The 22790-nt window shown below is 41.3% G+C and overlaps 1 protein-coding gene across 4 annotated transcripts in view; it reads right to left on the reverse strand.

Annotated features, from left to right (window-relative positions):
- The window catches only part of LOC139989363 (putative receptor-type tyrosine-protein phosphatase mosPTP-1), a 419667-nt gene that overhangs the window by 254683 nt on the left and 142194 nt on the right, over positions 1 to 22790 (reverse strand). For all 4 annotated transcript variants that reach the window (XM_072007638.1, XM_072007639.1, XM_072007637.1 and 1 more), the window contains exon 2: positions 10483 to 10776. In XM_072007638.1, the coding sequence (XP_071863739.1) occupies positions 10483 to 10776 (294 nt within the window). The remainder of the gene's footprint in view (positions 1 to 10482; positions 10777 to 22790) is intronic.

Raw genomic sequence — 22790 nt, forward strand, 5'->3', positions numbered from 1 at the left:
CTCGATGCTCGACGTTTCTTCAAGCTGACAATAACGTCTGGAAGACAGGTAGCGGAGTAATCTCGAGAAGGGGAAATTTTATTTGCTCCGTCAGGATGGTCTTTCCCTTTTGGCTCCATATATTTCGAACTCGTCGTTCCAGTTATCTGACCTACCTATGTATACGAATACGTTTTGCTATGCGGCTCGTATATCGTCAAATATAGTCAGATACATAGGCGATGGAATACGTTTAAAGATTCGTGTATTATTCCTGAATGGATGGTCGAATGTATCGTAGACTGACGAGTTATCAGGTTATAAATATTCTTAGTTACTCTATAGATGAATATTGTAGTATGAAACTAGAGGTTATACAAGTAAAAGTAGTAATAAATAATTTTTGGTATGAAATTTGTATGAGAATGAAATGAATAATTAACAACAATTACAGAACACACACGACCAAAAATCCGTTACATTTAATTATCATACCTATCTTAAAAGCAATCTATTTTGTAATAAACTGATCTAAAGGTACAAAGGCTCGACATAAATCGTATTTTCTCTCCATAGCAAAGACTAATATAGAAAAATAGTCAAGTATGTACCAATCTTTCAATAACATGTTCCTTATAAAGACTGCTATCTTAGGTTCTATTTAATCCGTTCGTAAATCATACTCGAACAATGTAACCGTATAATGTCGTCGACCAGTGAAACGAATCAAGTTACCTGCACGCGCGGCAGTAAATAAAGTCAACGATAAATCCGTCGCTAAACCGCTTACACGCGTGATGTACATACATGCCATTAACTCGATCGCCAAGTCAGAAGCTTTGATTACAGAGATTCGTCGTGCAATTTCCGTGACTAGGAATTGTGTCAAGAAGAACTCGAATACGCCCTAGAATTGTCACTACAAAGACGAAGACGCTGGTAAAGAAAAAGGAAAGAAAAGGAGGTGGGTGTAGAGATGGGTGGGTTGCGATGGTGGAAAGACGATGGGACGGCTTTCCTGGCAAGATACAAAGAGACATTTTATTTGCCCCGTCGCGGAGGGACGCAATCCCTCTTGCTCGTCATGGCGTCTTCCTTCTATCGGTGTCTCTCTCTGCTGCTTTTCACTTTCCTCCTCTCGTCGAGCAGCTGTTCCATTTACTCTTTGCAACTGACGCGAAGGGGATCGTTTTCGACGCTTTATTCCTCCATTTACAGCAAGCTTTCCTGCGAGCTATCTGCAGCGCGATATTCCTCCTAAATCTTTTCATTTGCTCTAATTATATATCGTTTGTTCCATACTCGCATACTCGCTTTAAGCGTGAAAGTTACACGATGAAAGAAAACAGCTATGATTATTTAGACGCGTTTCAGGTAACCGTGAAACATTCAATACCTTTCAACGTAACCGTGGCAGTTTCGAAATCCTGACTTCAGCCGTTTTACTGTCGACGAAGTTCTTGGCGCCATGTCTTCAAGGATAGCGCTACTTCTTGTTGGAAGTGTTCTTGTTGCGAACTTCCTCTCTGAAAGCTTCTTACCCTTTCACCGAGGTAGAGGATGCCCCGTTGCGATCATAGGCGTAACAAAATGGTCTTTAATGAGTTGTTGTTCTTGCAAATTGCGTTCACAATGTCTTCAGGAGTTACAGGGGCTTCAGGCAACCCGATTAACCCTCGCCATCCGATGATCGAGTCATTGTACATACAGATATTTTTCGAGTTATTGCCAGAACAATTATTAATTGATTTTTCCTGATTTTGAAAATCATGGAATAACTTTTTATAAGCAAGTAGTAGATCCTACAGAATCGATCGAGGGGAAAGTTACAGAAACATCGTATAGAAAAAGATCCTGGAATGTCCTAGATGTTATACATGCGATGGAAATGATAATAAATATCGCAAACGATTGTAATAAAAATAAATATTATATGGTAGATATACTGTTATTGGTGTACAATCTGTACATATATATATATGAATATTATTTATTTTAAAAAATTTTATTTATTTACAATTTCCAAATTTAGTACCCTCTTTCCGAAAATGTTTCGTATTACGTATACAATACATTTATAAAAATTTCCTGTTTCCTGAATAGTTTTGTTTCATTTTCGTAAAAATTAGGTAAGTTCGGTTCGACTTAAATAAAATCCTCATAATCCAGCCAGTGTTCATCGGGATCCGTAGCCTCAGGGTCAAAATCAACACTCGTCGTTCGATTTATCGTTTTTCGAGAAAATCACATTCGCTTTTGCGAATGGTGGATAAAGAAGTGACCGTCCCAGGGGGACGAGTCGACACAAACAATACCGTAGGCGTGTTCATCATGCAAAGATCCGACGCGTCTGGAGGCGGTCGTTATCCGAAGAATAATCGTGGCTCGTTAGGCGCCACCGAGATTTCGCGGTATTTCTTCCTTCGTTATATTCTGGTTTTCTCTCTCTTTTCTTTTCTCCCTCCGTTCGTTCCTTGTCTAGACTGTCTCTCCGTATTACTTTCCCAACGTAGCATAGTCTGTCATGCATATGAATGAAATGATTTCGCCACGAGTCGAAAAAACTGTAGCGCTGTTAAACGACTGCCGTTTATTCATAGCCCGGCTCGCTGAACACCGGATTCCGATGCAGTAAACCAGCGGCATGATAATTCCAGTCTGCTTTGTGCGTCTGGGAAGAATGGATTCCACGAGCATCCGCTCTTTTCTCTCGAACACCCCCTTGAACCGAGACGTGTTTGCTACATTACCGTGTCAAAGCGCGAATAAACGATGTCGCGGATTGTTTCGTGAATCCTCGATGGATGGAGGATTAGAAACGAAACGGGAGAGAATTCGTGTATTTTCAAACGGTCGTTAAAGTGGACGTATTGTATTTCGTTGCGTGGACTTTATTATGAGTGACGAATTATTAATTGTTTATCGAGAATATTAAATAACGGTGAACAAATAACATATTATAATAAACTAATACTATATAATTTAAAGGGTTCTGATAATAATTATGACGCTCGACAGGCTCGTTTTTCTTTTCTTATCTATCAACAAAATAGTTATAACTTATACTGTTACGTATATATGTATATGCTTTGTATTTGCTACGTTCATAGTGAATCATTAAATAGTCCCTTATTCTGGGATTGACGAACGAAATTATGCAAAAGCAATGAGCACAATATCTAGATAGTAATCAAGTTAAATAATCAGTGTCAAAAGTTTGTTTATCTCAGGGCAAATTATATCTCGGATAGATTGAGCCACAAATAAAGAGATACATTTCTTCTTTAAAGATAAATTCCCTAAATTAATTCACCCAAAAGCAGAAATATAAATTCCTTTCGTAAAAATAAATTGTTCGAGTTTAATAACGACAAGTGACAAAAAATAGAACAATAGAGAAAGAATGGAACAATAGAGTAATAGTAAGAATGTACATATTCTGAAAAGTATAATAATTAATATACAGTCCTATTGCTTCGTTCACTCCTATGCTACATTCCTAGCAGTTCTTTCTCTCCGGCACTAAAATTCAACTGGAAACTTTTTCTAATGAACTGTGCGGGGCTGAAAAGATGTCTAACGGTACAGTGCAAGAACAAGGGAGGTAGTACTGGTCTTTATATATTCACGGTCGCGTACTGTTACATTGTTTTATTGATATATGCAGAACTTCCGGCCAATACACGCGCTTATCTTTTCGATTGTGTTGTGTCTGTATAAAATAACCAATCAGACTCGCATTGCTTATGCCAGTTTTCTTACTAGCTTCGCGGTGTACTCAGGTTCATTCTCGTGCATTTTCACGTCTGCTTCCTCTTTCACGTTCACTTAAAATTGCGATACAGCAGTTGCGATGCGATAAACGTTCGATCATAGCTATATCGTAACAGTGTTATCCGCTAGATATTGCATTGCTTGCGAATGGAAAAAGATTCGAATAACTCCATCATTGTGCCGATAAAAAGTATCAAAATCCGTCAAGCCTGGCTCCTTTATCGACCTTTCCATCACCAACGGCTCGCGATTTTTGGACGAGCTTGATTTACGAGCACGCGCGTCGATATCATCGTTTCAGTTGATTTAATAGAATTTCTCAATCGTGGCGTCAGGGAAAAAAGGCAGGACGCTGAAAAAGTGAGAACAGTCACAGAGAAAGGAAACAAAAACCCGACGCGGCACCGTATAAACGAGGGAGAAAGAGAAAGAGAGAGACAGACAGAAAGAGATAGATAGATAGAGAGAGAGAGAGATCGAATTTGAAACCGCGGGGCACTGTTTCACTTCGGCCAACAATCCTTGTTCGTTGCGAGACACGTTTTTCACCCATTGTCGCTCTGTTACTGTTGGGAGTCGTAAATGCGGAGACAAAGTGCATCGAATCGGGTCGCGCATACAGGGCCCCGTAAAAACCGATAAATAGAGCTGAGTGGGTACCACGTTCACTTGACTACGCTACAATCTTGTCGACGCTTATTTGAAAGGACACATTGCAGTGATCCTCGCATTAGTGATGACGCGAGAAATATGACACACTGCTCGATGTTCTTATTAAATATGCTCAGTGTTAATAACTTTCACTCTTGTTCTTACAATACGTTTTTCCGTTTCGATAAATGTGCACTCTTGTAAGGTGAAGGGGTTCTAAAGGAGATTTATGTTTAATTATGGATCAGGTAGAATTTACTTCGATAAAAGAGATAATACGTGTTATCAAGTTGCACCTTTCTACGTTCCCTGTTATTATCAATACATGCAAGTATCGATTGAATTAGAAAAATCACCTTCACGATTTAGTCAATTTAAACAGATTCAACCCTATTTTGATCCAAAATCATCTACGACCTATATATTATCCGCTTTATAAATGTCCTTTCTCCCTACTCTTCTATCTTCACTGTGAAAACCACGATCGAGAAGACTGTCGTGTTTCGTCTATTCCACACGACATACCACGAAAGAATGTAGAACGCAGAATAAAGTTAGATGAACTCTCGATCTTCGAGGGCCTACATTCTCCTGCATGTGTGAGCTTTTCGCCCATACGCGTCCCATGAGCATCGACAAAAGGAGAAAACATTTATTCAATTTCGACGTTGGCCCAGAGTTCGTGCAGTCCTTTGAAGATTAACGAGACCGGCCTAGAAGCCCCTTCCATATTCAATCGGGCTCCTTTCTTTGCCTGTACACGCTGTTCGCGCTCCGAAACCACATCCCAACGAATTCGAACCATTTCCCTGGAAAACGTAGTTATCTTCGCTGGGTTCCGGGCACCGATATAGAGAACAAGGAGGGGGAAAGGGAGTCGAACATTGGGCTAGAGGCCGGGTGGTGTGCGCTATTCAGAGAAATAAGAGGGAAGGGGAGAAACGGGGAAAACAAAGGTACAGCTCGTGTGAGGCGGAGTAAAAGCGGTGATCGTTATCAAGGCGCTCTCTTCGCTGCCTTTGTACCTCCACTTTCTTCTCTCGTTTGCTCTTTCGTCGATCTTCTGTCTCGATCCACTCGATCCACGAGTCTTCGTCTCCCTGTCTCTCCGTTAATTTTTACGTGAAACGAACCTTGAAAGTCGACGAGCGGCCCTGCGCTTTCCCATGTCACGAACAGCGTCCGGGATTTCAACGGCACAAACAGCAAGTCGAAACAACAAGTCTGCCTATCACTTTGGAAACATAAACTTATCTCACGGGTAATCCTGTTCCCAAGTTATAATCGCGTTGATGTTTCCGATCATTCCTTGGACAGGTTGAACCGTTACAAGTGCACAATGGTTAATATTCCGGCTTAATATTTCGTTGAGAAGTTTGACGTGCTACTGTTTGATTAATTGCGAACAATGTTTCAAATTTTCATAGTAACTTTTAATTATGAGGACTAACCAGTGCGATCCAATAGTAACTTATTAATGCGACAGAAAAATTTAAACGCTCGTCTTACGTGGATTTTGTTTACCTATTGGTTGATACGTACTCCTTGTATCTGGAAGTGTCTGTGGATCAAGACAAGGATGTCGACAGTTTATTCTAAAATATCGATAACAAATGTGAAGCCATTTTTAGAATTTCTAGTTCGTGGAGATCGACACGCATGAGACCACGTAGAAATTTGTCTGCGCTTGTTAAGTGCTGCTATAGCTGTAATATCTTGAATCTTGAAGCACGTTTAAACTTTAAACGTATCGCTATTCGAAACGATGCATTTGCACGAACTTCCTTGATTGTTTTCGTGAATGGTATTCGCCCCTAAAGTGGCGTCTCTGCCTGGCAATATTTTAAAATTTCATCGCCTTTATCAAATCAGACATTCGTAACGGTGGACTGTCGACGAGTTGCAGAAGTTTTTGAGCGAGCTACTTCGATTGAGATGGAAATGAGACATAATGAACGAAGTAACTGTCGTTATTACGTTACGAAACGGTTTTACGAGTTCTTGTTTCTCGGTAAATGAAGAGGTAGCAGAAAATACGATGAATCATCGCAGACGTTGTAAATTCGGTAAATTCCTTCATCTTAAAGAACGATTTCAGTATTCAGCAGGCACTTGTAAAACGCGGATGTCACCTTGAATCTCACTGAAAGTAACGTTTTACGGTTCGTATAAACAATATGAATTTCAATGAGTTCGTCGAGTTGGCACAAAGTTCGGACAATTATTCACTATGTAACATCGCTGGATCTGGCTGCATAACAAATAAAAGGAGAAGAAGATTCTTTGGTAGACGAGACTCGAAACGAGGACATCGATGTCACGAGCCGTACGACGCGGAGAATTTTCAAAGCTCGAATATCGCTTCTGTCTGGCACAGAGTCCCTTTGGCGAATTTGATTTAACTTCCAGAAAATCTGCTTGAAAAATCACAGAAAACCGTTCTATTTCGCGAAGCTTTTACGCCGATCTTAAAGAGGCTCAACTTTTCCAGCCGTCCAAATAATCGTCCGACTTTCGGCCCGGCACTGAAAGACATCGACACTTAACCATCTGCTATGTTATATCATCTACCTTCGCTACGTACGTTCCACAGAAGTTTTAAACTGAGAAAGATCATAAAACGCAAAGTTCTACCCATGCTTTCAACCGCAAAAACGAAAGAAGAATATAGGGGACGTAACAAAGCCTTAAAAGTAGAATTAATTTCCAAAGTGGAATATCCCGAAAATGGAAATCCGTGGCTGTACTTATAATGGAACCGGGTTATCGATCGAAACATTTGTTCGTCCCAGTGGCGCCTAATCGTAATTTCAAGAAAGATCCACGTAAGATTCACGTAAAACTCACGTCGACATGAAAAGAAAATTCGCCTCGTCGCGTCGCGTCGCATCGCGTTGGATCTACCAAAGGGTTTTAGCAATGATGGAAAAGTCAAACAGAAGCGAGCAAGTTCGAAAGAAGTTCGCGGAAAAATCAAGGAAAACGGAAGTCTTCCGGGAAACGAGGCGTCACGAAACCACACCCGCTACGGATTCCAGAAATATTCATTTTAATGGTTGATATAACGCGGATATTGGTTACCGTCGAAACGGTACGTGTCCGGAATTCCGGACACTATCACGCGCCGCGCGGAATATACGATATAAAAGGCGGTATTTGAAATCGGGATCGCGCGAACGCGAAATATCCCTCTGAATGTTCGCCGACTATCGCTGCCCGTTTACCTGTCAAACGCGAACTTTCATCCATGACGATTAACTCCGTCGACAAAGAAAGTTTACTCTTTCGTTTTACTGTTTCCCGCGCGACTCGGTTGCTACTGTAGTTACTAAACTTTACATAAATGCCATGAGAATGTTTTTCACCCCTTTACTACTTGATTTTTTAAGTAAAAAAAGCGGTTGATTAATCTGTATGACATAGAAGAACGTTGCTTGTGTTTCTCGATGATTTGAGAATCGTAAAGGATGCGATTTGCAATATTTTGTTTATCAAAGAAGAGAATTTACTTGATATTTTTTAGGAAAAATCCAGTTTCTGTTTAACGATTGTTTAACATGAAAATAATCGTTAAATACCGAATCGTTAAATACATAGTTAGCGAATCTGTCAGAATGACGGATTTCAATTTTCTCTCTTTTTCAATTACCGGGTATATGCAGATGTTTTTAATAAAATTGATATGAACTTTTATTGAAATATGAATATATTCTGCCGTTTTATTTTTCTCATACAATTTTAATTAGAATTATTTATATAGTGTGCAGTTGCGTACACACGAAGAATCTAAAATAATTATTTCGAAAATTGAATAAAGTCGCGTGAATATGAATGACGTGTTTTTAAAACGCTTTTGTCAAAAGATCGGAAAATGTTTGAATTTGTGAACGTATTATTGGAAACAAGTAAACTTAAAGGTACGAAATTAATTCACACATTTAACGCTTCAATGAATGCTGTAAAAAAAAACTTATAGTTACTCTAACCAACTCAAGAGAGAAGCGACGAAAGCATCGCGTCGCTAATCATCCACGAAAATGTCGTTAGTTTGCCGGATACAGGCAATGGAAGGAAGAATCTCAGGGAAAATATTGAATTTATTTTTTTCGAAGCAGTTCGTTTCAACCGCGGCGAACTTCTTATTCAAATGGAGTCGCGGATCGTGCATTGAATGCAAATGACCGAGACATAACGCGATAGGGGCTCCGGTTTCTCTTTTTCTCCCTCTGTCTTTCTGAGTAAGAGATGCACGCGCGCGCGCGTGCGAAACTTTCAGCCAAGTTATGCGGGGCGAAGTTTTAACGAGAACTCCCACGATTCCGACGCCTATGGGACGCTCGGAAAAGTTAGCTTTTGACGCGGTAGGTAGCACGTGACGAATTCAAATCAGCCGTAAATACTTACGGCAAACATACCGCGACAAGTGAAGGGAAACTCACGTGTAAAATAAAACATTAGAAGGGCAACGAGATAGTTAGGAAGAATGTTATCACGTTATCCCTCTCCTTCGTTCTCCCTTTCGCGTTCACACATATCTCCTTTCCCCTTTAGTCGACATCGCGAACTTCGTATAAACTTGGACTACTTTCCCATCCAGTTTGGTAAACACAAATTGCTAGACGTTGGCGTACGAACGAAAGTACGAAAATCATTACGCGGCGGGAAAAGGATCGATTAATTTCCCTACGTGATATGTTCGATGAAAGGACGAGCACGGAACTATGGTCGTTCGCTAGGTTTTAGGCACCGTTAGCTTGCAAGTCGGATGGTTCCATCGAACTACAGACAGTACACTAACTATAGGATTTTTAGTTTCCAACACGGTTCAAAGGGAGGAACGATCGATGCGCAACTCGCAGAGAATTCCCAGTGGTCCCAGGGCTCCTTCTGTGCACCGTTACCGGCTAAAAGCAACATAGCTGCCCCGGGAAAGTTTTCTTCATTTTTAACAACACCGAGAAACAGAAGAAACGCATTCGAAAGTTGGAAACGTCTTTGGCGCTTACTCGTGACTCTCGACCAGTCTCAGGATCGGAAAAAAAGAATTTCTTAACCAAAGAACCGTCCCTTCCTCGGTGGATAAACGATTTATCGATGCGTCCTTGTCGAGCGTAGTAACTCGAACGTAACGGCGAAAGATCCAAAAGCTTTCGAACGGTCGATGTACAATTTCGATGCTCGTTCGCCAGAGTTTCCTCGATTATCCGAACGACGATGTAAATTGCCTTTACATTACGCCGGAAATTTAGCCCCGCTGGCTCGCAAGTTTATCCAATATCGTTGAAGGAACGAGGGATTGAAGTTGCCAGGAGCTCGGTTACCGCACGGCTGAACGGCGCGCCTTGCAAGACTCGAAAATTGCCTTCGTTAGTTACCCGACCACTCTTTCGATGGCCCCCTTTAAAATAATAAGACTTGCAAAATTTGCCACGGTGCATGACCCGACCACGTTCCGCTTACATAATTCCTCAGAATCGTTCAATTTCAGCTAGTTCACATTGTTTCACGACAAATATTCTATTTTCTAGCTTTTACACGAGATCCAGAAAAAAGAAAAAAAAACAGATGAACGTTTTTTCACTGCAATGTTGGATTGAATCGTGAGAATTTTATAAATGAGTACGTACATGCGAATCATGGTTTCAAAAGGGCCGAGAAGAATTATGGAGCGCCAAGGTTAAAACGCAAATATACTGACCCATTTGGTCCGTTTGGCGCGGTGCCAAGCGACGAGGTACGCGAGACCAGGTTAATTTTTAATTTACTCGCGAGAGAGGGACAATCCTGACAGATTAAATCGAGAGACTCGGCAGGATTTGTCGTGATTATTTTTACGATGTCCAAATGTGGCCCAATATACGGCAATTTCGATCGTTACAAACTCAATTTTTCCATGGACAGAAAAGGAACAGGCTCCATTTTATACCAATTTAATTTATTTCCACTTTTGGCGGTATTTCAATCGACGTTTGATAATCATCGTGAAACGATTTCTATGTCACGCAAAGTCGTATCAAAGCGAAATCGAGTAGACTGACACGAAACGTAAAGAAACACTAAAAAAGAATGAACACTCACCATGAACTATTAGACTGATAACAGCCTCCGGCATGCTGCGGCTGTTCACCAAGCAAGTGTACTCTCCGGTGTCCTGTGCGGTGACCGGATGGAACTGGAGCGCGTAGTTTTTCAACGACAACGACACCCTGTTCTGATGGTTCCATACGATGGTAGTGTTGCTGCTGTACTCAAGCAGCTGCATGCTGTTAACCCGCCATTCGAGCATCAGTATGAGAGAATTCTCTGTCACCCCTGGACAATTCAGCGTCACGTTTTTCCCAGCCTCGACGACCATCTCTCCCACCATGGAATCTGGAAACAGAGACATTGTTCGTCCATCACGTCGTGGCCGTTATCGTGAGAATAAAAAACAAAGAAAGCTAGCTCTATCCGTGGACAGTGAGGATCTGCACGATCGGGCTGCGTCAGGACCATTTCGCCAGAGGTCAGATAAAACGACCCCCCTTTCCACGCTTTCTACTCTGGACGATTCTTATGACCGTGACCAGTCGTCTCGCGTCGTTTCAAAGTTTCAACATTTCGCGAGTTCGGCAGGTATATTGATGCGACACCGTTACGTTAACGAAGTTAAGCACAGACAGTGGATTTATGCTACTCAAAGTAATATCACATCGCGTTTCCTCGTGTAAATTAACGATGAGACGATCTGTATATTTCCAGTATTTTCTATTTATTCATTTTTGAATTGCAATGTGTATCTTGCAAGGGTGTGAGAATCTTGGAAAGACTTATTTCGTGGTAATCGAAATTTTTTAAGGACCTGAGAGTATTTTTTGAAATTTTGTACAAGTTTGAGTTTTCGACGGAGCACATACGATAAAAGTTTAGTTCTATTCTGGTCAAATGACTATGGGATGCTGAAGATAGTTTTTCAGTTTTCCTGTTGGTTCTATTTTCCACCGATGAATACGTCTATAGGACGAAAATAAGGGAAGAGAAATTGTGTACCTAAGTATAGGTATTTCGCATTGACCATTTTGAGTTTTCCTGCAGCCAGTTACCTAACTTGGCTTTAAAACCACCTGACCTATAACTGTCAACCTACAATTAATTCAGTTGTCACGAAACACACGATGGAAAGGTTCGACTGTTTAGATGAAACCATCTTGCAAATTTTCTCTTCCGAACAATTTGATTCTCCTTCGTTAGGACAGCAAGGCGCTACAGGACGCGTAACCAGCGACATTCGAGCAGATTAAATGCAACGAGACGGATCAAATGGCAACGACTGCACTTTCTTGAAACGGGCGCGGGCGCTAAGCGCGCTTCCGCTCGGTGTCTCTCGCGTTACGAAGCAATTTCGAGTCAAACTCCCTGGTAAAGAGTCCAATTAGCTCAACTGCTCCCTGTTTTCGGATAGTCCTTCCGACGCTGATTCCGTGCCGGTACGGAGCCCGTCAGATCTCGGAACAAAAGGGACACGCCGCGATTTGAATTTACGAGCTACGTGTTCGAATAGAGACAAGGTCAACGCTAATGCCAATCTTGCAACAACGTAGACAGTAGGTTACACTAAACGATTGTATTCTTGATTCGAAATTGTACCTGGTTACGAATTTACCATGTTTAAGACGAATTACGGTGCCCTTCTATCTTCAACTTTCATTACTTCCTTTCATTGACTTACATTACTTCCACCATTCATTTTCGTTGATGACAGGCAAAAAGAGCAAATTCGATCGTAATAGCAGAATGGTGTACTGCGTTGCTAGATGATGACAAATTACGTAGTATAATGTTATTGCTGTACTGCGGATGTTTATGCAAATATGTAGGTAATTTCATGATCCCATAAAAAAGTAAGACTGCTTTAAAGACCTGTTCAGTTTTTTTAATTTTAGAATAAGTAGTTTATTTGGGTCACTTTGTATGTTTACGTATATCAGCATTCTGTAGATTCTTGTCTCTCATAAGTGCACGAGTGACTGTAATTTAGTTATCATAGTCAACGATACTAAAGGGTGACCTGATCTATAATCGCAAACGTTTATAGCCCTACCTTCCTTTGTTCGTAATTAATTTCTTTTCCAGATTCTCGATTGTCTTGTTTCAAGTTTGCTGCATTTCACGCAAAAAGTAATATGACGTTCATTCTTGTTGCTACTTTCAACGACTTTCATTAATGTTCATCGATGGCGCAGCAAGAGAAAACAATTTGATCATAGCAGAAAATAAATGAAAGGATAACGTAGATATACAACAGTCGATTCCTATCTCCCTTTCCTCGTGCAGTAATTCCTCTCCCTTAAACCCTCGAGTTTCGATAACGATCCAGCTAAACATCGGTTATCTTCGAGCCAATGTGCATACTTCGATTAACCGTAGTAATCGCGGCGCGGCTACGGTCTATTATTTCTGCCCAGGGTTTGCCTTGGCCCTAGTTACGCGGATTCTAACAAGAAGCCGATCAATTAACGGTATTCGAACGGCGGTTTCCATATTTCTGAAGTTACGAGGTCGTGTTCGTCGTAAGCAGAAAAGGGAACGACGAATTAAAACTCTTGCTTTTGCTCATTTTGGACCATCGTCACGAACTTCCGTCTACGGCTTTCACATTTTTCACCGCCTTCGCCGTTCGACGAAATTTCTGTGCGGTTTTTTTCATTTTTCGCGAATGGCTCGCCACGATTTCGAGCCACGGTAGCTCCATTGAATCAGCAAGCGATTTTTCCAGCGTGCGAAAAAAAGAGAGAGAAGAGAGGAAAAAGAGAGAGGTAGCGAGGTAACGGAATAGTATCGAATTGACCGAGCGGCTAGGGGGATTGGTTCGATCGCGAAATCGCGTTCTTCAAAACCGAAAGACCGTTATGACGTGATTCACGAAACGATTCCATCTCCAATCTTTGATAAACTGGACCGTGAGCGTGCGCTGTACGAGCATTCGGTTCACGCGTATTCATACGTGCATAAAGTGCAACTTAGCCCCTGTCGACTCTGTAAACCCATTTCTGGTTTGTACCGCTGTTCACCTCTTTGTCCAACTCTCACTCCGTACCTCTATTTCTGTCTCTGTTTCTTCGTCGTACGTTCGATACTATACACACCACTGATCGTATGTAGTAACCGTTCAATCCTCTTTTCCAGTGACGCAGACCGATTTTCGCCGGCAACGATCAGCGACCGCCCAATGGTTCTGCGAATTTGGTTGAACTTTGACCATCCGACATTCTGCATCGATTCGTAGTTCTGACCGGAAGTTACGATGGAAATTACGTCGAGACGATTTTACTATAATTTCATCGGCTGCATTATAACTTTGGTACACCAATCAGCTTGCTACCACGTTTCTGCTAATCACTAAACGATCGGAATAGAGTTTCCGGTTATTTCAGAGGACGATATCGAATTTAGCGTTCTTGTGATGCTTCGTAGGATTTAAAAAAAAATGAGAATTCCGATTCTCAGTACTTCAACTGCTGCTGATGCATATGTTGCGTTCTATCGTTATTACGGGCTTATCGGGTAACCGTAGTTACGTATACAAAGAGGAAGCTTCACTATGTACATGTGATATTTTTTCTTCTTTCTATGTTAATCCATACGGTTGTGTTTGCGAAAGAATTTATAATTATAATGTACTTCTTCGGTATAGTAATTTTTCATACGTTTCGTATTAGTACAATAAAGCGAATTATTTAAATTTCTTACGGTTTAAAACTATTGTTAGTTGTCAGTTTTACTATATTCATTTATGCTTTAACGATTCCGACTGCATCTATGCCTTAGAATATATGTTAATATATGTTAAATAACGAGTCAAAAAATAATATTAAAAAGTTTCTAATCCTCTTCAAGCATCCAGCTCTAAATATTTATTTTCTCGGGAAATAAAAAATAAAATGAATTATAAAGAATAAACCCGAGGAATACGCCGCGTATATTCCGCTTTCTACTACTTGAATCAATCCGTGCTTCAGCATCGACATCTAAGAGCTCAACGTCCTATACTTCTTCTTTCATTCGAAAACCAGTTTTTCCGACATACTTTGCACGAACATCCAGAGTTATTCGGCGCCCGTGCGGACAGCTTCGGCTTTGGGTTAAACGCGTTCCTTCTCTTCCCATCTATGACCAGTTTCCGTCTTTCAACGTTCGGAGCTTTTCGTCGATTCGAGAAGAGCTATGGGAACGTGCATCGGAGAAATGATGTCCGTCCGTGCAGCTGTTCCAAGTGCTGGCCGATCGAGTGAGGGAAACGAGACGATAGGGATAAAGTGTCGTATGCAGCGTGCAAGAATATCGTCCGTGCTGGGACGAACGGAATTACAGGCGCTCGTGTCGCGCGTCCATACGGACCGATCGTAAAAACTAGGAACAATTGCAGCTGGCTACAAGAGTTCCATGATTCGCTGCAGCAAAGTGTATAAAGGAAGATGAAAACACAGATGTTTCTCGCCTGATTTGAAATTCTAGAAATATTTACGCTGCTGTTTAAATATTTAAAAAAGTAAACGTTTGATTAGGTCTCATAAGTTTCGTCGTTTTTTTACTAAACGTTTGGCATAATATTGAATTACCGATATTTTCTCTGTAATTCTTCTTTACTTTTTAATGTCTATTTCTATGCGAAGTTCACAAAGTATACGGTGCAGTAAATATCCACGACTTGGTTTTCAGTTGCTATTTTTTCACCACTCTGTGAATTTCCTCGAAATTTACTCTTATCAAAGATCAAATATTAACGAAAAAGGTCTGAAAACTAAAATTTCTTGAACCGAAAAAACGACACGTTTCATGTTTATTATGATCTTTAAATTGCGTTTTTTTTTTTTAACAAAAGAATTGTTAATATGGATGCTACTCTCTGTGCTGTATAGAGTATTATCTTTATTATTATTTTTCCAGTATTGAAACCGATATAATAACTATCCTGAAAGCATTTAGCAAGAATATAATCCTTTCTTCCTTCTCTCAGAAAGAAACGTTTTCTCGTTTAGCTCGATTTAAATATTTCAAATGTTGTATTCACTTTCTCACTACACAATTATTCCAGATAGCAATTTCTTTACATTCCCATATAAAAGATATAGATCGCTCGCTGTATTCGCTTAAGAAAAAGACGATCATTGCATACGTTAAAACGGTCGGATAAAATTTCTAGCTGGTTGGAGATCCGAAAGAAAGCGAATCACGCTAAATCCCTTTCCGAAGGAAGGAGTGCAGAGTCGGGCTTGACGTGCGTTTTCTTGTTTACTCCAAACCAAATTACGACGCGTAAAGGGATTTCCTTTAGTCGACGTGGTTCGCGAATAGCGAGGAAACGTTTGAAATTCAAGCGGTCGTGTCATAACCTTCCCTTAACTCGAAGCAGTTCAAACGGATAGAAACGCGTTCAAGCATGGTGCACAAAGAAGTATATTAAACGATCCGAGTGAATCGAGACTGTGCCTCCATTATCAGGAAGTCGAGTGCCTTATTCCGTGATATATATTTTACTTGTGAAAAAGGAGAGGCTGAAGGCGATACTACGAAACACAGAGACTCGAGCGAAACAGGAAAACAAACAAGGAACAGCTCCTTTTGAAGGATCGCGTTATTCGAAGAGGAAAGGAAAGTTTTCGTCGGCCTAGCGCGCTTTCCACCTACTTCACGGAAGGCCATTTCACGCGTAGCTTAACATAATGTAAAAAGTTTTCTCAACGGACACTTGATAACACGCGCCTGCCATAGCATCATCGACGATGGTGCCATACAGACCGTCACCAAGAAGAAAATATAGCCGTCTGTCCGCGTGATCCCTGATCGTTCAACGACTGGGAATGGGATTCTGCACGCGATACGGCAGCCGCATCAAAGAAACGCCAACGCTTTATGAACTTGGGCCGCAACCGGGACGAAACGTTAACGTGGCTCGTTACTCTTTGAACTTCGTCAGAAGCGCGGTCATAAAGCGTTCGAGCGACCCGTTCTCGTGCCACCTACGTCACGTTATTAGACGACATTCTCGCCTGTTCTGTGACAGCGTGGCAAAAAAAAATCTACTACGCCACCAACGCTTGTCCAGAGTAGCGTCTGGTTTGTGGTATTCATCAACTTTGCGTCACATGATCTTTATTCGAACTTGCGAGCTTTACTTCGATAGGAAGGAATCGTTGAAAAAACCTGTCCCCGATTTTCACTCGAGGCTACGATGAAAAATTAGAAAATATTCGACGAGCAGCCTTCTATCTTTGTAAAGATACATCTGTCGTACCGGACTCTCATTACAGAGGGAAAGCAGAGTAGAGGAAATGGGCCGTGAATCAGGCGAGCTTCTCGAAATCAACTTTCCAAGCGATGAAATATCAACGGTGTTTAAAGCCGCGGAAATAGTGCCGTGAGTCGTCGGTGTTTCAACCATTGCAGGAAGAAACGTGCCATTATGTAGGCTTCCGTTTCTGAAGCGAGAGACAGCACAGAGATGGAAAATGGTAACAGATATCGAACTGGGTGTACGGAGAAACGGAAAAGTTCAAGGGAACGAGTGGAATCGAGCTGAATGCGTCGGAGGAAGATTTTTTCCTATTTTAACTTGTTTTATTGTTTCTCAACGATCTATACCGTGTAATTAGACTGTTGTGAAATGGGTCTTGTTACGGTACCACCTGACCGCGGTTATTTCGTATAATCGTGCGAGGATACGATATCATGGAAACGTAGGTAAAGAAAATTTCAGCTCATTAACAAGGTCGCTGCTTTAATTGAATAGTTAAAACCAACATTTTTAGGCCACGAGTTGGCGCGTTTTTTCCATAGAGGAGCCGAGATACGTAGGCGAGACCCTTCGAGTTCCGAGTAGTTGGCGTAATTAAACGCAATTAGAGTTGTTATTTTTAAAGTCATCGCCTCTCTCGACGTGATTTCTCGGGGCCGCGAACACGTTGAACGAAATTACGCGTTCGATGCAGTGTACCCGACAGAGAAAACGTAGAGTGAAAAGAGGAGAAACGTTCCATTTTTCGCATGCTTCGGCTAACGAGCGAGGCGAAGGATGCTTCGGACGCGATTTCTTCGTCGTTTTTCGTTCACGGATCACGGCATTTTATCCCCAGACAGGATATAGATCACGGTATTTAACCGACTTCCTCGGGTAAATGCAAATAAATAGAAAGGTACGGACGCCGCGTCGTGTCGAGAAAGTATCGGGCAGACTCGTCGGGAGATCAGACGAAGAATGAGAAAACAACAAAAAGGAGCAGCGCAGCTATTCGATGGAAAACCGAGAGCGAGAAGAGAGGAAGAAGAAAAGAAGAGACGACAACTTCGTGTTTCCTTTCGCGCTATCGTTCCGATTAATCCGGCTTCCTCCTTAATTACATCGACGGACGCGGCTACGGAACGTGTCTCAACATCGAACTTTTCTCCTCCGTTCGCTCGGTTTCAGCAGAAATCCTGCACGCGCCGGAAGATCGTTCCAACTCTGAACGAATTGGTCGACTAACACGATCGAAATAGCACACCCTTCTTCTCTCCCTGTATTTTGTCAACTTAATTCTCAACCATCGTGTAAACGATAACATCTTTATGAATTAACCAGCCAAATGTCACTAGATACTTTGCCCTTCCGACGGTTCTAGAGGTTCTTCTCTAAAAACGGAATCGTGTACCAATCTTAACCAAGGTAAGAGTCCATCGTCATCTAGAAATTGAATTTCATCCCCTTTCTCCGTGTAGCCGACCGGTTCGCCAGCGTAAATTAATTTACGCAAATCTTCTGTGGGCATGAATTTTTCCAGCACTAATTTCCCCAGGAGCCAGCACCACTCCACGGGATGCAGTCGCACGGCCTTGGCAAGCCGTTACCACGGTAATTACCTTCCTACCTTCGTTCTGCTCGGCCTTTTTGTCTCATAACCAAGTAACTATCTTAATTGCTTTCGCTTTCCTGACTTTAGATACGTCTCTACGCTTACCCACCTCCGGCCCTTCGAATCCCTCCACGTTTTGCCTTCTGCCACCCCTTAATTTAGCTCCCTCTTCCCTTTGGTATCGCTTTTCATTCCATCTGTGATTTGTGCGGTTTCGTTTCGACTCTTTTAGTTCGTGATATTCTCTGGGCACTTCGCTGATTGTTCTTGTCCTTTGATTCTGAACGATTCCCCTTGTCTTTCTAGCAAGATTTCTCGCTCCTTGCTTGCAGACAATAATGCCTGATCGCTCGTGCGACACGGCTCCGTGACAATCCTCTCGAGGGAATATCGAACGGAACCAGTCGTTCCGCCAATTTTCACGCTGTTAGCCGCCACTGCGTTACCCGGCATCTCGTTATTCCGCTTTCTGCTTAGAAAAATCCCCTCAATGGGACACCGACGCGTTACAGGGGTGACAAGCTTGATAATTATCGCACTTTCACGTTCCTTATCGGGAAAGATATCGCAACAGTATCTTTTGCATCGAAGCGTAAGTAAAAATGAAAGATTATCGTTCACTTTCATGCAAAACTCACGACGACTTCATTTATATCTCGAATTAATGAGGAATTCTTATTAAAAATTAAAAAAAAATTCAGAATCTTATTACAAGCTTTTCCATTTATCATATACGATTCGATTACTCACAATCTGACGTGACTCTAGAACAGGGAACATGCCACGCTATATAATACATGCAATATCGCATGATCGTGTAAGTAAACAAACTTCGTGACGGAAAGAGGCACGCGTTCACACCACGATGAAAGCAGCACGAAATGAGCAAGATTTTCGTAACTCTTTCTCAAGCAGCGCAGTCGTTGGCCTAGCTCTGCCTAAAGCGATCTCGTTGCTCCAACCGAGCGTGACTCGCTCGTGGCACAGGCCCACCACATTTTGCAGAATGTCATTATTTCAGCGAGAGCGTTTGTTACTCGCGACTCGCGACCGTCTCGGCTTCTTCACGCCGAAGTGTTTACTCGAAACTCACCGTCGGGGAACCGAGTGGCGACCGCGGTCCCCTTTCACATCCCCGCTACCCTTTTTCAAAGGAATGATTTTTTAAAAATTCTTCGCCTGCGGTTGGAATTCGTTAAAGTTGTCACGAGCCTGGCCTGTGATACTTGTCAAGAGAGGTTACAGGAAAGTGTGTTTTTTCGCCCTCATCCCACGTTCTGCTTTTCCTCTTTATGCCACCGCTACATCTCTGGGTATTTCAAGCAGCACGACCGCAAAATTGGACAGACCATTCTGCAACCCCTGCCCGCACACCAGAGTGTTTCCACTCACTAATCTGGCCAGCTTTTCCTCTGTACCATGAGCATTGCGGAATTTACCGTTTACCACATGCTAGAAAACTGGTGAGTCATCGACGAAATGAAAAAATTATTCTGTGTTTCGAAGACGCGTACACGATCGAACACTGTCACGATCATTAAACATCTTTGCTACGACAGTTGGAATTTTGGACGTGATTGAAAATTTTTGCAGGTGATTCAGCTTCATTTGCTAGAAATGCGTGGAAGGTTGAATATTGAAGATTAGGAGGTAGAGAAAGGGTATATGACCACATTCGTGGTTTGGAACAAGAGTAGCTGAACTGAGTATTGTAAAATAACATGAAAAGGAGAATTCTGAAGCCAGTGATGGGATTTCAAACGGTATAAACATCTAGACAGATCCAGTGCATCATCTTCACGAGAAGAAGGAGTGTGTGATCATCCAAGCTTAGGGGTTGATGTGTTCTGAGAATATTCGTGTTGTTATAAAGTGATTGCGAGATATAAAACAGAGAAAAGAAGAATTGAACGAGAAATGCGTGTTCGAGTTAGTTCTTGCATCTGAACGAGATACAAACATTATCTTCTCTCTGTTTATCTATGACATTTCTCAATCTCTTGTGTAATTTAGTAAGACGAGGTCACTCGCACAAATTCTGTACGCTGGTAAAAGTGCACGATGACCTGAGGCACAACTAATTCTAAGAAGACTCATTGTAATGCAACCGTTTCACTAAACAAAGAACAAATTTTATTTCTGAATGTTATATTATGTGACTAATACTATTGCAACTTCAAATTGTTTCAATATATTTCATTATATTTATCCTAATATACCTATAATAAAAATTCTTATATTAACGTGTAATAAAATGAACGATCTCATGAATGATTGTGATCGTGATATTTACAAAGTAAACTCATCGATCACAATGTAATTGGTATCGAACAATGTTTACTTAGCCCGGTTTCCGAAAGACGATGGAACTTTCGAGCAAACGAATGGATAAGACTCTCTTAGATCTATGAGCGATTTCCGAATCGTTCGTGGCAGGTAATACGTAAACTTCTCCTGGTTTAATTGGCCGCTTGGTCAAGCTGTCTCGTTAATTACCTCCCATTTAATTAGCGTCTACTCTCTTAGAGAGTAACAATAGGCAGGCTCTCGCGCGCTCACTGTAAATCACTGACTTTGGATGCTCCAGCAATTCGATACGCTTCCCTTCTTCGTTCCTATCCACGAACCGGACGAGACTTCTCGCGCAGAGAGTCGATTAGTATGTCGCTTCGTCTGATGCACTTGCGTGTCTTTGTCTGTCCGGAACCGTTTTATACAGGAACAGTTTACGAAACTTGCTTTAGTCTCTTTCCATCGCTACGCCATTATTTTTCTCTTTGAGCTTCTCGATGTCGAACAAATGTAAGTTGAACACGGGTCAATGGATATTTCATTGGCAAAGGTTTCGTTGAAGGAACAATCGTTGTCGTTATAGTAAATTTTCTACGATTTTCGATGGATTGTTGGAAAATAGAAAAGAAATATTTCTTTCTCTTTGGAAAATCTTTCATATTATTGGATTGTCCGAAAAGTTTGTAGCGAGATTTAAGAAAAATTTGAAGGTGACGTATTTTTGCTAAAATTTGTATTTTATTCGATTAGATATAGTTCGTTTCTGGTGACGTCTCCTTCGTGTATCAAGTGGATTCATTTTATTAAAACCGAATTTCTCCCAAAATTTCGCCGTTGTTCTGTGTGAATTTTTGGATTTTAAATCTTTTACCGTTTAATTGGCCTCTTGGTAAAAATTAATTATAATACAAAAACTACATTAAATAGAATTGAATATATCAACTATCGTCCAATATCGGTTTATTAAAAAACGAAATCTTATTAATTAATCAATTCGATACATACTACAGTATTTAAATAAGTATTTAAATATTTGACTGAAAGATGAATATAATACAGAACATATTCATTAGAGAAAATGCTACGAACTTCCTGGAAAATCTAGTACATTTATGTTTCTTTCATGTTCTTTTTTTTTTATTTCCTTTTATTTTAAATGGCTGAAGTGAGAGGATGAATCTGCAAAAATAACCAATCATTAAGAAATGGAATTCCAGCGTCGTTGCCATGGTTAAACGAATCGAGGATCACGAACAGCATTTTCTCTACCAAGGTCTATTCGATTCCCGTTGAAAAACGAAACTGGAATTGCGTGGTTCGCGAGATTCCGATAGTCGACGCTCCCGCTAATGGATCATTCGGTAGAAGACAAAATAAATGGAACCAGCCCCCTTCGTTTCCCACAAATGGAGGTTGCCTCGTTCGAGACGATGCCTTCGTGTCTAACCATCTGCCTGAGATGTCCGTGTTGGAAACCCAGCACGCAGCTTTCACCAAGCAATTTTATACGATATCGTTCACCTGACTTAAGGAACAACCGTATAAATCACGTTTCTAAATAGCCAAGTACTTGTTGTTTACAGCGTCTCCCTTCCACCTTTATATTTCATTTTTAAACGGCGTGGCCGCGCCATATTATTTTTGGATACGTACTATGTTATTTATTTTTTATTTTATCTCCATCAACGAATCACGATACTTTGTTACCAATCTTTCGATACTCTCTAATTACGTGAAAATATTTACGAACCGTCGTTCGATAAAAATTTTATCTTTCAAAATTGTCGAGAGCTTGATGAGAACATAAATATTTTCAATGCACTGATCGATGATCAACTACGACCTCGATCTCTGCGATCAGCCATTGGTCGCCATATTTTCGTGGCAAACGCTCGAATGACGCGTAACAAAAATTTAATGAAAGATAAAAATTTCATCGGTCGCACGTGTGTTACGTAAACTGACCGATATAAATCAGAACCGGTTTGAAACCACGATAATTACGGGTCGCGTGCTTCGTCGAGTGTACACGCGCGGCTCTCTCCCCCTTTGCCATTTTTCTCATCCGCGAACAAGGACAGCGGTAATTACGCAACAACGAACGAGGGAGGAAAGGAGGAAGAGACGATAGAAGCGTCGTTTCATCGCTGCCGCGATAAACACCCGCTGATCCTGCCTCCCGATTGCGTCAAAACGAATCATCCAGGAAGTCGCATCGTTTATCGA

Source organism: Bombus fervidus, chromosome 7 (assembly GCF_041682495.2).
Source record: "Bombus fervidus isolate BK054 chromosome 7, iyBomFerv1, whole genome shotgun sequence".
Classification (NCBI taxonomy): domain Eukaryota; kingdom Metazoa; phylum Arthropoda; class Insecta; order Hymenoptera; family Apidae; genus Bombus; species Bombus fervidus.